Source organism: Stegastes partitus, unplaced genomic scaffold (genome assembly GCF_000690725.1).
Source record: "Stegastes partitus isolate 25-593 unplaced genomic scaffold, Stegastes_partitus-1.0.2 Scaffold560, whole genome shotgun sequence".
Taxonomy (NCBI): Eukaryota; Metazoa; Chordata; class Actinopteri; family Pomacentridae; genus Stegastes; species Stegastes partitus.
In genome coordinates this window covers 162934-175860 of record NW_007578291.1, presented here as the reverse complement: position 1 = coordinate 175860, position 12927 = coordinate 162934, and the positions used below count along the sequence as shown (strand labels likewise).

At 38.9% G+C, this 12927-nt stretch overlaps 1 protein-coding gene across 1 annotated transcript in view; it reads right to left on the bottom strand.

Annotated features, from left to right (window-relative positions):
• Window positions 1-156: 156 nt before the first annotated feature.
• The window catches only part of galnt16 (UDP-N-acetyl-alpha-D-galactosamine:polypeptide N-acetylgalactosaminyltransferase 16), a 63957-nt gene continuing 51186 nt past the window's right edge, over window positions 157-12927 (bottom strand). Inside the window, exons 12-15 of the mRNA XM_008288471.1 lie at window positions 12324-12407; window positions 9860-9986; window positions 6180-6296; window positions 157-982 (exon numbers count right to left, since the gene is read on the bottom strand). Coding sequence (XP_008286693.1) covers window positions 839-982; window positions 6180-6296; window positions 9860-9986; window positions 12324-12407 — 472 coding nt within the window. The 3' untranslated portion in view covers window positions 157-838. The remainder of the gene's footprint in view (window positions 983-6179; window positions 6297-9859; window positions 9987-12323; window positions 12408-12927) is intronic.

The following is a 12927-nucleotide window of genomic DNA, read 5'->3' as shown; positions in this document are numbered from 1 at the left end:
CAAGTTTAATGCGCTTTGATGTCGATCATATTTATAGTAAATTAGAATTTAAACATGTATTTGCAACACAAAACTACACATTTGTTTGAAATTCCAAAAAAGAACAATGTTTGATGACATTTTAGAAACTCTTTGCAACAGTATTATAAATCAAAATTCAAGACCAAACAGCGCAATACTGCAATTTATTTTACAAATGTCTATAACAGTAATGTCTTTGTTACCACATTTGATTTTTCAAACAACATATAGAGGACTTTACACAAAAAACAAGCCATTACCTGCTTCAAATATTTACATAAAACTTTATAGAGAGACAGAAAAAAAAAACATTCTTTGGGTCTGACCATGCAAAACAATAAATAATGTTCCTGACGGTGCTTTGCATGGTGCTTTCAAGACTGCTGCTGTTCAGCAATTTAAAAAAAAAATTTAAAAAAGAAAAAGCTCAGATTTTCGTAGGCTATACATAAAGCTGCTCCGGTCCACGCCGCCGTCAGCACGCCATCTTTTGGACACAACCCTCGCTATTCACAACTTAAGCAACCTGTGGACCAGGATACACACAGAAATGAAAAAGAAAGTGAGATGTGCAACAGTTTTCAGTGAAAAGATTACATAGAAGAGCTGCAGCATCCTCGGCGGATGAAGCACTGTACACAGAAAGAAGACCTGCGGATGTTTTTTTGCTCAGCGAGGCCTTTTTGAAATGTTTTCAGCTTGTGAGAAGGAGCTTGACATCGCAAAAGTTCTCACTCCTTCCATCCCTCAGCAAGGCGACAGACAGTGTGCAGATCCCCCATGAGTCCCTCTGCAGGCCCAGTCCACGATCTGCTCCTCAGGTGATAATCTGGGGCTCCCAGGACTGGCTGGCCATCTGGGGGCGACACTGAGAGATGATCGGGGGTCCCGTCGGGGTCTGACTGTCCAGGCAGTGGCCGCTCACCATGTGCTGCAGAGCCGGGCCCTTCGGCTTCCACTTCTGCAAAGGAAAAGTACGGAGAAAGTCATCTCTGTCCGTTAGCACCTCGCACATTCTCTGGTTTGTGTCACCATGTGCTCACAAATGATGAGCATCGGCACAGGAGGTTCATGTTAGCGCTGAGTAATGGACTGACTCAGATGTGGATTACAGTAATCATATGAATGCCTGAGTTGCTGCAATCGTAGTGGAAAAATAAAATCATAGAGCATCCAGCTGCAGAGCGCAGCAGCCAAGACACTAGCTGGTTTTGTTTGTTTGCTGTAAGTACATATTTGTGTTATTTATGTTTACACCTCCACAGAGTTGTGTCACCCTCTGACCCTCACAGTTTCTATGTGGGTTTTTTTCTCTCTTCCTGCCACATTTGTACTCACTGTGGCCTCATTTTTTACTTCAGTAAAAAGTCCTGCACCTCTGTGGAAACAGCATAACCATGACTAGAAGTAGAAAGGAATAGAAATGTCTTCTCTGCATTAAAACAGGAAGTATAATGCAATGAATTCTAAAAACAAGAGAAAAATGTTGACTGTCTTCGTTCATTTCACATCATATAAATGGTGATTTATATACGACTGTACAAACTAGAATTTAATGGATACATCTTTTCTAAACTGTGATTTACTGCCAATTAATTCAAAGTTTTCCAATTATGTATACAAACTGAGATAAATAAAAAGGCACAAACACGTGGAACATTTTTTCAAGTGGCCCCCAGGTGTTACCTATTTACATTTTTAATTTGTTTCCATACTTTTCTTCTATCAGCTCTGCATATTAAACCCAGTTTTGTTGAAAAGTCCCTGAATCTCGGTCATATAACTGTTGTTTCTAGGTGTCCTGTTTTGCTCCAGTCACATTCCTATTCAATGTGGCTCTTTTTTTTTTTAGACCTCAATACAAAATCCTACACTGCTGTGGAAACAGCACAACCATGACTAGAAGTAAAGAGAACTCAGTGAAGTCTAAGAAAATAGTGTTAAAACAAATGCTAGCAAAAGAAGAAGAAGAAGAAAAAAGTTGATTTTCCTTGATTATTTCTTATTTCTCACTTTCTGCAGTGAGTCTGAAATATTCAGGAAGGTTAGGATTGTCAGTTTGTGCTCAACTGTAAGCTCCTTTTGCAGGAGGTGTTTCTAACATTTACCCTCCTGTCACTGGTATAAATCCATATTTCTGCAAAAGTTTCAACAAAATCTGAATACATATAACCTTTATGAAGGGAAGGCAGGCTATATTACAGGATTATGATATTAGATTGTGTTAGTTTTATCCAAGTATAACTAATAATCTGGGAACTGTATGTATAGTGTTTTGCAGGATAACTACATTACATCTAAGAGGAGTTGGCCTATTCCCAAAAGCTACAAGTGCACATTGTTGCCTTACTGGGTAAAAAGTGATGTTAAAAAAATCTGTTGTTTTTCTTTTTTATAGCTGCACTTACTCTCTAATATGTATTTATGGTTATCATTAAATCAGCTGGCACTTCATCCATCCCTAAATCCAATCACAGGGTCCTCCGATAAGGGCGATTCAGACATGTAACTTAATCTAAGTTGCCAGATTCAGTGCAGTTTCTGCTTCTTGGCACGCAGTATTATTTTTCAGCTGTGTAACTCAGTTGGCTTTCTTCGATTCTCCATAAATCTAATATTCCTCTCCGCAGAGATTCCCCAGAGCCTCGCCACCGTGCGTAAAGTGCCGGAGCGAGTTCGACCAGAAACCGGAGACTGAAAGCAAAGAGGGTGAGAAAGTGCGTAAACAGGCCGTCAACAAACCGCCAGGTACGAGCGTCTGCTTCATTAGCTCGCTGATTAAGTAGTCATAGAGCGAAAAGTACAGATATCTGGAACCATGTGGAGGCTCGTAAGAGTTTAGAGGTGAAAGGAGGGTTAATCTTAAAATCCTTCTGTGTATGCGAGTGTCTCATACTGTAAACACTCACTGTTACAAGGCTGTGATCTGTCTGGGCCTTAAAGCGAATGTGCATGTTTATACAACACAGAGGAGGAGGAAATGAAATGTCACTGCTTTAGTGTCATTAAATAGCAGATTATGCAACATGCGCTACATCAGGGTCCACTAATATGGGTTTTAAGGATGATACATATTTGTAATAAAATGTTTAGAGCTTTTCGGTTTTCTGTGTTATTCCTTTTTGGCCAAGCATCTAAAACAGCATTCAGATCAGCACCGGAGCTCATATCTCCAGTAAAACCCAAACTAATGAAATTCTTTCGGGAGTGAGTTAAAAGCTGTTTTTCTTTTTTTTTAATTTTCTTTTTTAAACTGAAGATATCAATCGAACATTAGTACGACGGAAGCAAACTGATGCCAAAAACTGTTCCAGACTGCTTTAATCAAAAAAGATTAAGGAAAAACCTCACATTGATGGCGGATGACAAGTCCATTGCCAGATTTCTGTATATAATCAGAACAATCAAAAAGTTTGGAGACTGTGACTGTAAGAATCGAAAAGTACACCTGATATAAATTCGGCTGCCATCCCTGTTGAAGCTGTTACCATGTGCAGTGATTCTCTGCTCCCAGTGCTCCTGCAACACCTGTAACCCTCCCTGGCAGTCCCATTATGTACATGTCAAGCACAATCTCACAGGGAATCAGATCTGGTGATGAGGACGAGTAGGGAGCGACGATTCTGCTGTTGAGGCCAAAACACCACGCTGTGACCGGGCATGCGGCGCACTGGAGCACCAAGTACGCTGCACTTTAGCTTCACAATCTCTACCCCCTCATGATTTGTTTTTTTATTTTCTTATTTCATTGCACAGCCTTGTGAAACGGCCACTTTGCATTTCACTGCACATACTGTATGAACACGTGACAGCTAAACCTCCTGAATCCTGAACCTTGAATCACCCACATGCTCTTGCACCACAGTGAAGGTCGTTTGTGGTGAATTTCCTCCGTCAGACACCTCAGAATGTTACAGAAGAACTCTGCCTTGAAAGTCCAGCCCTAAGGGATGAGTTCCTCGTATGCAACCTTGTGAATGTTGGAGAAAACAATGAGTCATGTCCAGTTTTGGAAATTGTGGCTCATCCACAGTAAAAACTGTTTCTTCTGTTGGTGGGAGCTGCAGACCCATCCCTTATCACCAGTGATGATCCTCCACATGAATGTTGCTGACTGACAGAACATGATGTTCCTGCTCTAGTTTAAGGTCCAAATCACAAACAGGAACCTCCCAGTGGTCACAATGGTTCTAACAAAGGTCTTGAGGTTGACAGTGCAGCGTTACATAGTCTTGTAACAGTGAATGCTCTCACATGTCGCAGTCTCCAAACCTTTCGATCACACCCTATTGTTTTGGCGTAATGCTGAAATATTCCTCCACTATTCAGTACCCTTAGAGAAACTACAAAGTCAAAAACACCAGTAATTTTTTCCTTTCAAGGGGATTAAAAGCTCAGGACAAAGAGGCCAAATGTCTCCCACAGCATTAAGTGGTTGCTTGTTGATGGGCAGGATCCCAAAGAACTCTCAAAGGATTGTCATCAGCCTGCTGAGGGATGAGAGGAAGAGCTGGCAGGAGTCCTGCTCGCTCATACACATGGTTCGAGTTAATAACTCCCTCTTCGATGTCATAAATTAACCACGCAGCCAACTGGGGTTCACATGGGACGTTAGTGTTCAGCGTCCACAAAAGGGAGAACAAGGAGGAAACAGGGTGGGGTCTGGAGTTATGGGGAACGCTTGTTCTACGGCATCTATAAAATCGACTGCTCGTCTCTGGCTGGATCTGCCACAAGGCCACGCACATCGGCGGCCTGCTGAGCATCTGCACAGGAACCACCTCTTATCTCCGAGCGTTTCATGTCTGAGCTCAACACTGTGAGTGGCACATCAAGGACACATGAACAGCGTGATGCCAGAAGGAAAAAAAACACTCGGAAAAAGCGAGACCTGCTGTTAAATACGCATTTGTTAACCCTTAACACAAGGATAACATCACAGTAACAATGTTTTTATGTATTTTTTGGTGCTTTTTAAAGACCTAAAATAAAATGGTAGTACACACTGTTGATCCCAACTCACTCACGCTACCTAAAAGTTTTTAATATCAAGAAACATATCTCACCATGCAGAATGCATCTTCCGACACCTTGCTGACAATTTGCAGCTCTGGATTCTGTTTTTTAGCCGTGCTGCGTTTATTTTATTAATCAGGTGTGTGAAAAGTCCCTGCATTTCTGCAACATGACCATTAGTCGTAACTCAGTGAATCATGGCGTCTACGGAGCTCCGATTTGTTCATTTTTTCTTGGCAAAGAAAAAAAGAACATGTAAAGTTATTTTCATAAAATATCACGATTTTAAGCCTGGATTTGTATAATTTTTCTGATGGAACTGTACGCCAAATATGATTTGAATAATTGTCTAAGAGATATAAAATCCAATGATTCTGTCTGTTTTTACAGCTTCTTAGGTCCAGTATAGTAATGTGAAGGTTTTCAGTACATCAGATAGAAAAAATAAATGTGTCACATCACCCTCATCTGACTGGAAATGTGTGTCAGGTAAAAAAAAAATTAACCTTTTTTTTTTTTTTTATTGCAAAATGAAATAATTTGTGATTTCAGAGGATAGAATGTTTATATTATGTTAAAAGTGAATATATAGCTTACATGAGGTTACTGAATGTTAACTAAATACAAATACTATCTGTACATATCCATATGAAATGTCTCATGCCATTTCTGCACATGTGCAATCCTATCGTCTGTATTATATCTCTATTTTTAGCCTTACTGTATTTTATATTTCTTATCCTGCTTCTTCAATGCCTCCCTTGCATCTGGCTGCTGTAACATGTAAAATTTTGCCAGTAAGGAATCAATAAAGTTCATCTATACATTTTATTTTTTTCGCAACCTCTTCCTTTTATGTGAAAACAACATCTATATTTTAGAGTTTCAATGTCAAATGAATGTAAAATGATTAGGAACTACAGCACCACATTCAAGGTAAATAACTCAAAAATATTATTATCATCCAAGAAAACAACATTGTTATTGTAAAGCTTTTGCTAGTTTTCCAAGCAGCTTAGGAGTTGGAAAACACGGCTCTATTCCAATCAGAGAAAGCGAAATCTTTGCCAGCGTCTTGTTTCTGGCACTTTGAATGTGTGTTGTGAACAACAACATGTCAGAGAAAAAGCATTTTCTTTTACCTGTCTGGGCTCTTTTGTATTGCAGGGCTCCATCTTGACCTTTGATCCTGCTGTGAAGGCAGAAATGGCCAAGCAGAGGTCCTGCTGTCGGATCAGCGGCTCTATTAGCTCCCATCTCTGCAAAACACAGGAAAAAACGGACAGCTGCGGTGACGGCTATCATCTCAAGGAAAGGGGTTTTCAAGCAGTCGTTTGCTCCTGTCACATTTGGGGCTCATTGTTTTACTTCAATATAAAGTCCTGCTCCTTTATTAAAACAACAAAACCATGACGAGAAGGAGAGAAAACTAAGAACATTTTTGTGCAGTATGACACAGTTATTATGAGAAAAAAACAAAAGATGAATTTCTTTGATTATAGTTACAGAACTTAAAAAAAAAACAACAACCTGGAATCTACATGCACATCATTTTTTGCAAGTGCACACAGGAGTTACCGTCACTGGAACAGAAGTGGTGGCTCTACATGCTATAGATATTTTACTACTCACATTTTTGAAACCTCTACAAACTCATTGCAATGCACATCAACTGTAGAAAGATATTTCACTGAGCAGAATGCATCTTCCAGCTACTTGCTGCACTAGATTCTGTTTTTTAACCATGCTGCATTTATTTTCTCAATCATTGTGTTGTATTTTTCTTGCAATCTTTGTGAACACAGCCTGCAGTTCACCTGAAGCACCCCTGACTTTCTGTCACATGACTGTTGGTCATAACTGAACAAATTGTGGCTTCTTTGGAGTTTTATTGCTTTATACAGGATCTGGTGCAAAAGGTTTGCTTTTGTCAAGTTTTTGAACAAGACGCAAAGTGATTTGAATGAAAAATACTTTATTTATCCCAGAAGGGAAATTCAATTTTTGTTTTTTTTTAAGAAATATTAAATTTTAGGCTTGGATCTGAGTTTTCAGACAGAAGCGTATGTCAACCATGATTTGTTCAGGAGCCGTTGGAAAGTTGAAAATCTGACAATTCCTTCTGTTTTTTACAGCTTAAAGCTCTGACAAATGGAGTCATTTTGGCATTTCTTTAAAGGTAGCAGGTCTTTCAAACCTGACGGCAGGTTTTGGAGGTCAGAGGTTTAATGCGCAAACATTATATTTGGCACCAGTGCCTTTGAGGTGTGTTTCCAAAATTCACAATGAATCAGAGTCACTGATTTTCACAGCGTTGTGTAGACGCTGGCTTCCAGCTACAAACTCAGAAGGTTACAACTGTGCATGTCGGATTAGAAACGTGTACGGCTATCAATCAGAAACCACAACATTTCCTCCTAAACAGATGCAGCCTCGTGGCTCTTCGGGGTTCACTTCCTGGAAGGAGCTGGTCATTTTCATTCCAGCAACAAGCTCTCGTTTCTTTTTGTACTATTTAACTGCCTTTATCTGAATCAAAGGTTACAGGCTGTGGATGTAACAAAGAATAATATTTGTGATGTCCAGGAGAGCTCGTGTTCAGCGCAGTGGTAAAACTGTATCAGAAACTAATACAGTGTTTTAAATTAGGATTTGGCATCTGCTGCCTCATGTGATAATTGATAACATGTTTGTGAGCTCTGTAGCCAAGCAACTGGGAAAAATGTTTTTATTTGTGGCACTACTGACTGAGAAGACAGAAGGATTTTAAGATTAACTACAAGTACTGCCTCACAGCTGTATGCCTCCTCCAACTAGGCGTTGGTATTAGACATCAGTGTGACATTTTGTAATAATAAGCATATGAATTCTTGAATTATGGTCAAAAATGTGTTTCGTGAGGTCATCGTGAACTTAGACGACCAAAATCTAATCAGTTCATCGTCAGTCCCAATGAATGTTAGAGGGAAATTTTAAGAAATTCAATTGTGTTACCAGCATGGAGGCATAAAAATCAAGAGGGGTTGATCATCGGCAAGAAGCTTGGCCCAATTTTTGATTCAAGCACATGAAACAAGTCACAAAATCAGCCCCTTCATACATCACTGCAGTATAAGAATAGTATCCTAAGCTATCCCAGCTTCATTTAACATTTATGCACTGGCCAGAAGTCATTAAGCCTCACTGCTCACATGAAGACTTTGTCATGGTGCCCCTTTACTAGCTAAACCCCCATAATGCTCTCTGCTTGCCAACACAGAAATGCCCTACCTCCTACGGCATCAAGCCGGAACGGGCTCCACCTGGTGGGGCAATCAGGTACTACAGCTAACCTACAATACTTCTATCTCGGAAAATGGCATCGGCAGATATTAAGTATTAAATGCCTCAGATCAAATTGGGAGCAATTAAAAACCTTGTTCAGGACATCCCTAATAAAAATATCAATGTTTTCCAAAGCCAAATCCTTCAAAATAAATGCAAGACTTTAAATGTTTCAATAATCATCATTTGCCACAGATTTAATTTAATTAAAGCTCCAAATGTGCAAAGAAACTCAAGCGAAAAGTCAACATTCGTGGAAGTGCCAACAATTGCAGTTCCTGGAACGGCCACTTGAGGTCGACTCCAACAAAGAGTCAATCCTCCTAGACTCCTGTGTTAAAATGTCCAACTTTAAAGCAGAAATAAACATGTTCACAGCCTGATACAAAGAACAGTTCTGGTCTCTATAGCAGACTTCCTTGTTCACGACAACTATAAAGAGAGGGACGCTTTCTATAACTCACTGGTTTAAATTGTATCAGGACTTAACATAACTAGGGGCAAGGTCGCTTTGAGTGATATGTCAGTAACATCACAGGACAGTCTGTGGCCAAGACATGAAACTCCACTCATACTTCTCCTTTTTTTTGCTAGTTTTTGGATTAGCTGGGAGTTAGGAGGCGTCAAGAACTGCCAAGATGGCCACCAAACTGCGCTTGAAGACCACTGGTAGGTTGGTCCACCTTATCCTGCTGCTGGTTTGTTGCTATTTATACCATCTCCCCTGCTTTGGGTGAAAACCCCTGTAATTGGTTAAACTCTCTCATTAAAAAGGTGTAGAAATCTAGTTTCCTTTAAGACCACTTGAATTACAACATGCTAAAAGGTTAGTGTGGAATTTTTGCCCCCCCCCAAAAATACTGCCTACCCCAGCTTTAATACATCCTATTACTAGCGTTACACTCTCTACCTCCTTATTATTTATGACATTGTGACCTTTGTTTGTTGTCTTTAAATGATGTTCTTTTATAATATCTTATCGTCAAAGCACAGCCTTGAGGAACAGTCACTTTACATTTCACTGCACATACAGTATGAGCAAGTGGCAAAAAAAAAAAAAACAACAACTCTTGAATCTTAAGATCGTTTCAAAATGCATTAAACAGTTTGACTTTGACATAAATTCTATATTGTTTGCCCTTTGTGTACCCAGACAGCAAACTAACCTATTTTTTACTAAGGGAATATCATTGAGATCAAGATTTTGCAAGAAGCAGAAGAAAAAGGAACACCATGCACCATCATGCAGCATCATACACAACTACGATGGCTGAAAATGAAAAGTTTAAACTCATTCAGCTGGATGAGACTGTGAGCTGAGATAAATCCCAAGGAGCTGGTTCAGAATTCACCTGTGAGGCAGTCAGAGTCTGATCTGGTAGCTTCAAATTTAAGACGCATTTACAACCAATAACGACAGAGTGCCGTCCTGCAGGTTTATTGTATTTTGTGGCAATAACGGTGACCCACAGTCTCCCTCTAGCGGCGGAGTGCTGACCTGCGACTGTGGTCTGCTGGCTCCGATGCCCCTGCACTCTGCCAGGCCGAGGCCGTCGGTCCCACGGGTCTCCAGACACAAACCCCCTTGTTTCAGCACACTGGACACTGCTTCCTGCTCAGGGACCCTGAAGGGAACCGGAGACACAGAGGGCCGAGGCCAACGAGGCTTTTATTACAACAATAAAGAACAGATGGATTGAAGTGACTGCTCGCTCTGTTGAGTAACCGAATCGCACCGCCGCCGAGTAATGCGGCGTATTACAGCATGTTCCTATAAAAATATACAATTACATTATTGGAGAGATCGGGGTTATTTGGAGTAGATACAGCTGGAGAAGGGAGTATCCTGAGAAATGAGGCTGTGGGACCCACACACTGATAACCACTCAGAGGTTCCCATACAAATCTGTTATATTTAGATTACTGAGTCTGAACCTGGGGGTCAAGGAACCCTCAAGAGGTTGCAAAGATTGATTTTGTGCTGAGAGAGAGAAAGGCTGGATTTATTATTGTGCAATATCTTTTTAAAAACTAAATGTGCCTTTTAAAAAATTAAATCAAACTTGAATATTATTTCTGCCTCATTTCAGCCTCCACCTATAATCAATCAAAAATAAACACCAGTCACCAAACTTTTCACAACTCTGTTCAGTTTTCCTTGAACCCTCTGAACCCAAAAACCTGCTGGAAGGTTGGAAAAGCAGGGGTTTTTTTTGTTTTTGTTTTTATTTAAATCACCAAAATTGGACAAATTGTCAGAGCAAAACGTATTAAAATGAAAAGAGAGAACTTAACTATTAGTCTTTAACCAAAATGAAGCTTTAAACTATAACATTTCATGAAAATCATTTCATTCTACTGGTCTCATTTAAAAAAAAGTTGCAGAAATAAACGGTACCAGAATTTGTAAAACAAACAAATAACCAAAAAGATGCAATATTGTAGTGCTAAAAAGCTGTAAAAACTGTGACAATAACAGCAAAATCTGTAAATTAATGATATTTTTAGATGATTTAAATTCAGTAAAACGGATTCATCCACTGCAAACGAGCAAATTACAAAACTACTAACTCCTGATATTGATGTGATTCACAGTTTTAGTCTTTTTTTAAGTCAATGGGTAAATTATTACTTATTTTTCTTCGATTTCACTAAATATTATCTGTAATATAACAAAACAGGAAAAATCTGGTAAATAACAACAACAACAACAACAGCTAAGTTTGGTTCAAATAATGCCAAATTTCTGTAAAATAACGTGTTTTTTTTTGGTGCTTTATTTCACACAGTAAAAGAAAAGTGTAATTTTACGGTAAAACCCTGCAGAAGAACACATTATTATTTGTAAAAAAAAAACCACATTTTTGGCCTGTTTTCTTTGTAAATTAATACACTTTTGTGCAATTGTATTAGGTATTATCTGTAATTTAACAAAACAAGGAAAATGTGTTAAATAACAGTGAATTGCTCAAAAGAAAATACAGTTATTAAAAACCCAAAAAAACATTTTTAGAGTCACCTTTTTTAGTTTTCAGTATTAGTAATACCTGTAGGCACTACAAGAAAAAAATGTTATTGACGCCATATTTTTTTCTTTTTAAAAATAAATAAATAAATAAAAACATTTATATATATTCTTTTCTATTTGACGATTTGTAGCATTGTAGTGTTGATACAGGGCACAAAAGGCATCTCTGAGTTCTCTCTACTTCTAGCCACCTTTGTGCTGCTTCCATAGAGGCGCAGGACTTTATATTGCAGAGAAAAATGAGGCCACAGTGAGGAAAAATGTAAGAGGAGTTCAGAGGGTTAATCATGTTTGGAGGAAATCTGATTCTGTCTTTGTTGTTACATGACACACAGCTCAGAATACATATTAAAAAGGCACAAAGTCATCGGCGTCTTCCAGGATAACCTGCATACATGATGTGAGGCTCCGCTCAGAAATGTGTTGGGCTTGTTGCTGCTTCACGTGGATGTTTGACCTTCGCTGTGCAGAAACACTGCCAGGCTGTTTTCACATTCATCTGCCGAAGGGGGGAAAAGCTCCTCTGAGCCGACGAAATGTGAGTTTAAGGCCAGTTCACGTGTACACGGGTGGTTTTTAAAAGGGTTTTTTTCCCTTCTTCGTTCTTAAAAATAATAGAATATTGTAAAAACTGCAAAAAATAAAAGCACATGTCTGTAAAATAATTTGATTTTTTAAATCTGATTTAAATACAGAAATTGTAGTTTTTCCACAGAAAAAGTATTTATTAAAACCCTGATTTTTGAGGTGAACATTATGTACACATTTTTAGGGGTAGCATTTAAAATAATACTTTTTTTTAAATGTGATTTTTACTGAAATGTAACTTTTTATTTACACACTCTAAAACATGTATGGAATTGAGCTTCAAACTGCATGCCACCGTATGTCAAAAGCTTTGTCAGACGGTAAGAATCAACCCTGAACTTCGTACCTCAGCTCGGGATAGACGTTCTCCATGTACCAGCGGAAAGGCTTGCAGTTCAACTTCCTCCTCAGCGTCAGACGGTCGGCGATGCTGCGACGAGGAAACAAATGAAGATAAAATTAAAGGAAAGTTGGAAAACAGAAAATCAGACCATCATCAGGGGAAGGAACATTGAAACGTTCTCTTTTTATTGACCTTAATATCAGGGTTTTGGAGTTTCTGCTATTCAGAATTTTGACACCAAGATTTTAATTTACAGTGCAAATGTATTTTGGTTTCAAATACTGGTGTTGCATCCTTCATTGATGGTAATCGGTATTGACCCTAAAATAACATACATCGGTTGAACCATAGCTGACACAAAAAGGGAGAAAGTCCAACGAAAAGAACACTGACGACATTTTTTTTTAGTATTCTATGTAGTCGTTGTATTAACTTCTGTTGCAGGAGTTCCTCAAGGAACCATGTTGAGATCAAAAGATTCCTCGAGGCTCTTCTAAGAGTGTATCATAGTCATTTCAAGCTACTTTTTTGAGATAAAACTATCGATAAATAAAGAATATAATCTGCAGATGAAATGAAAATAGCTGTTGGTTGCAGTCATTGAAAT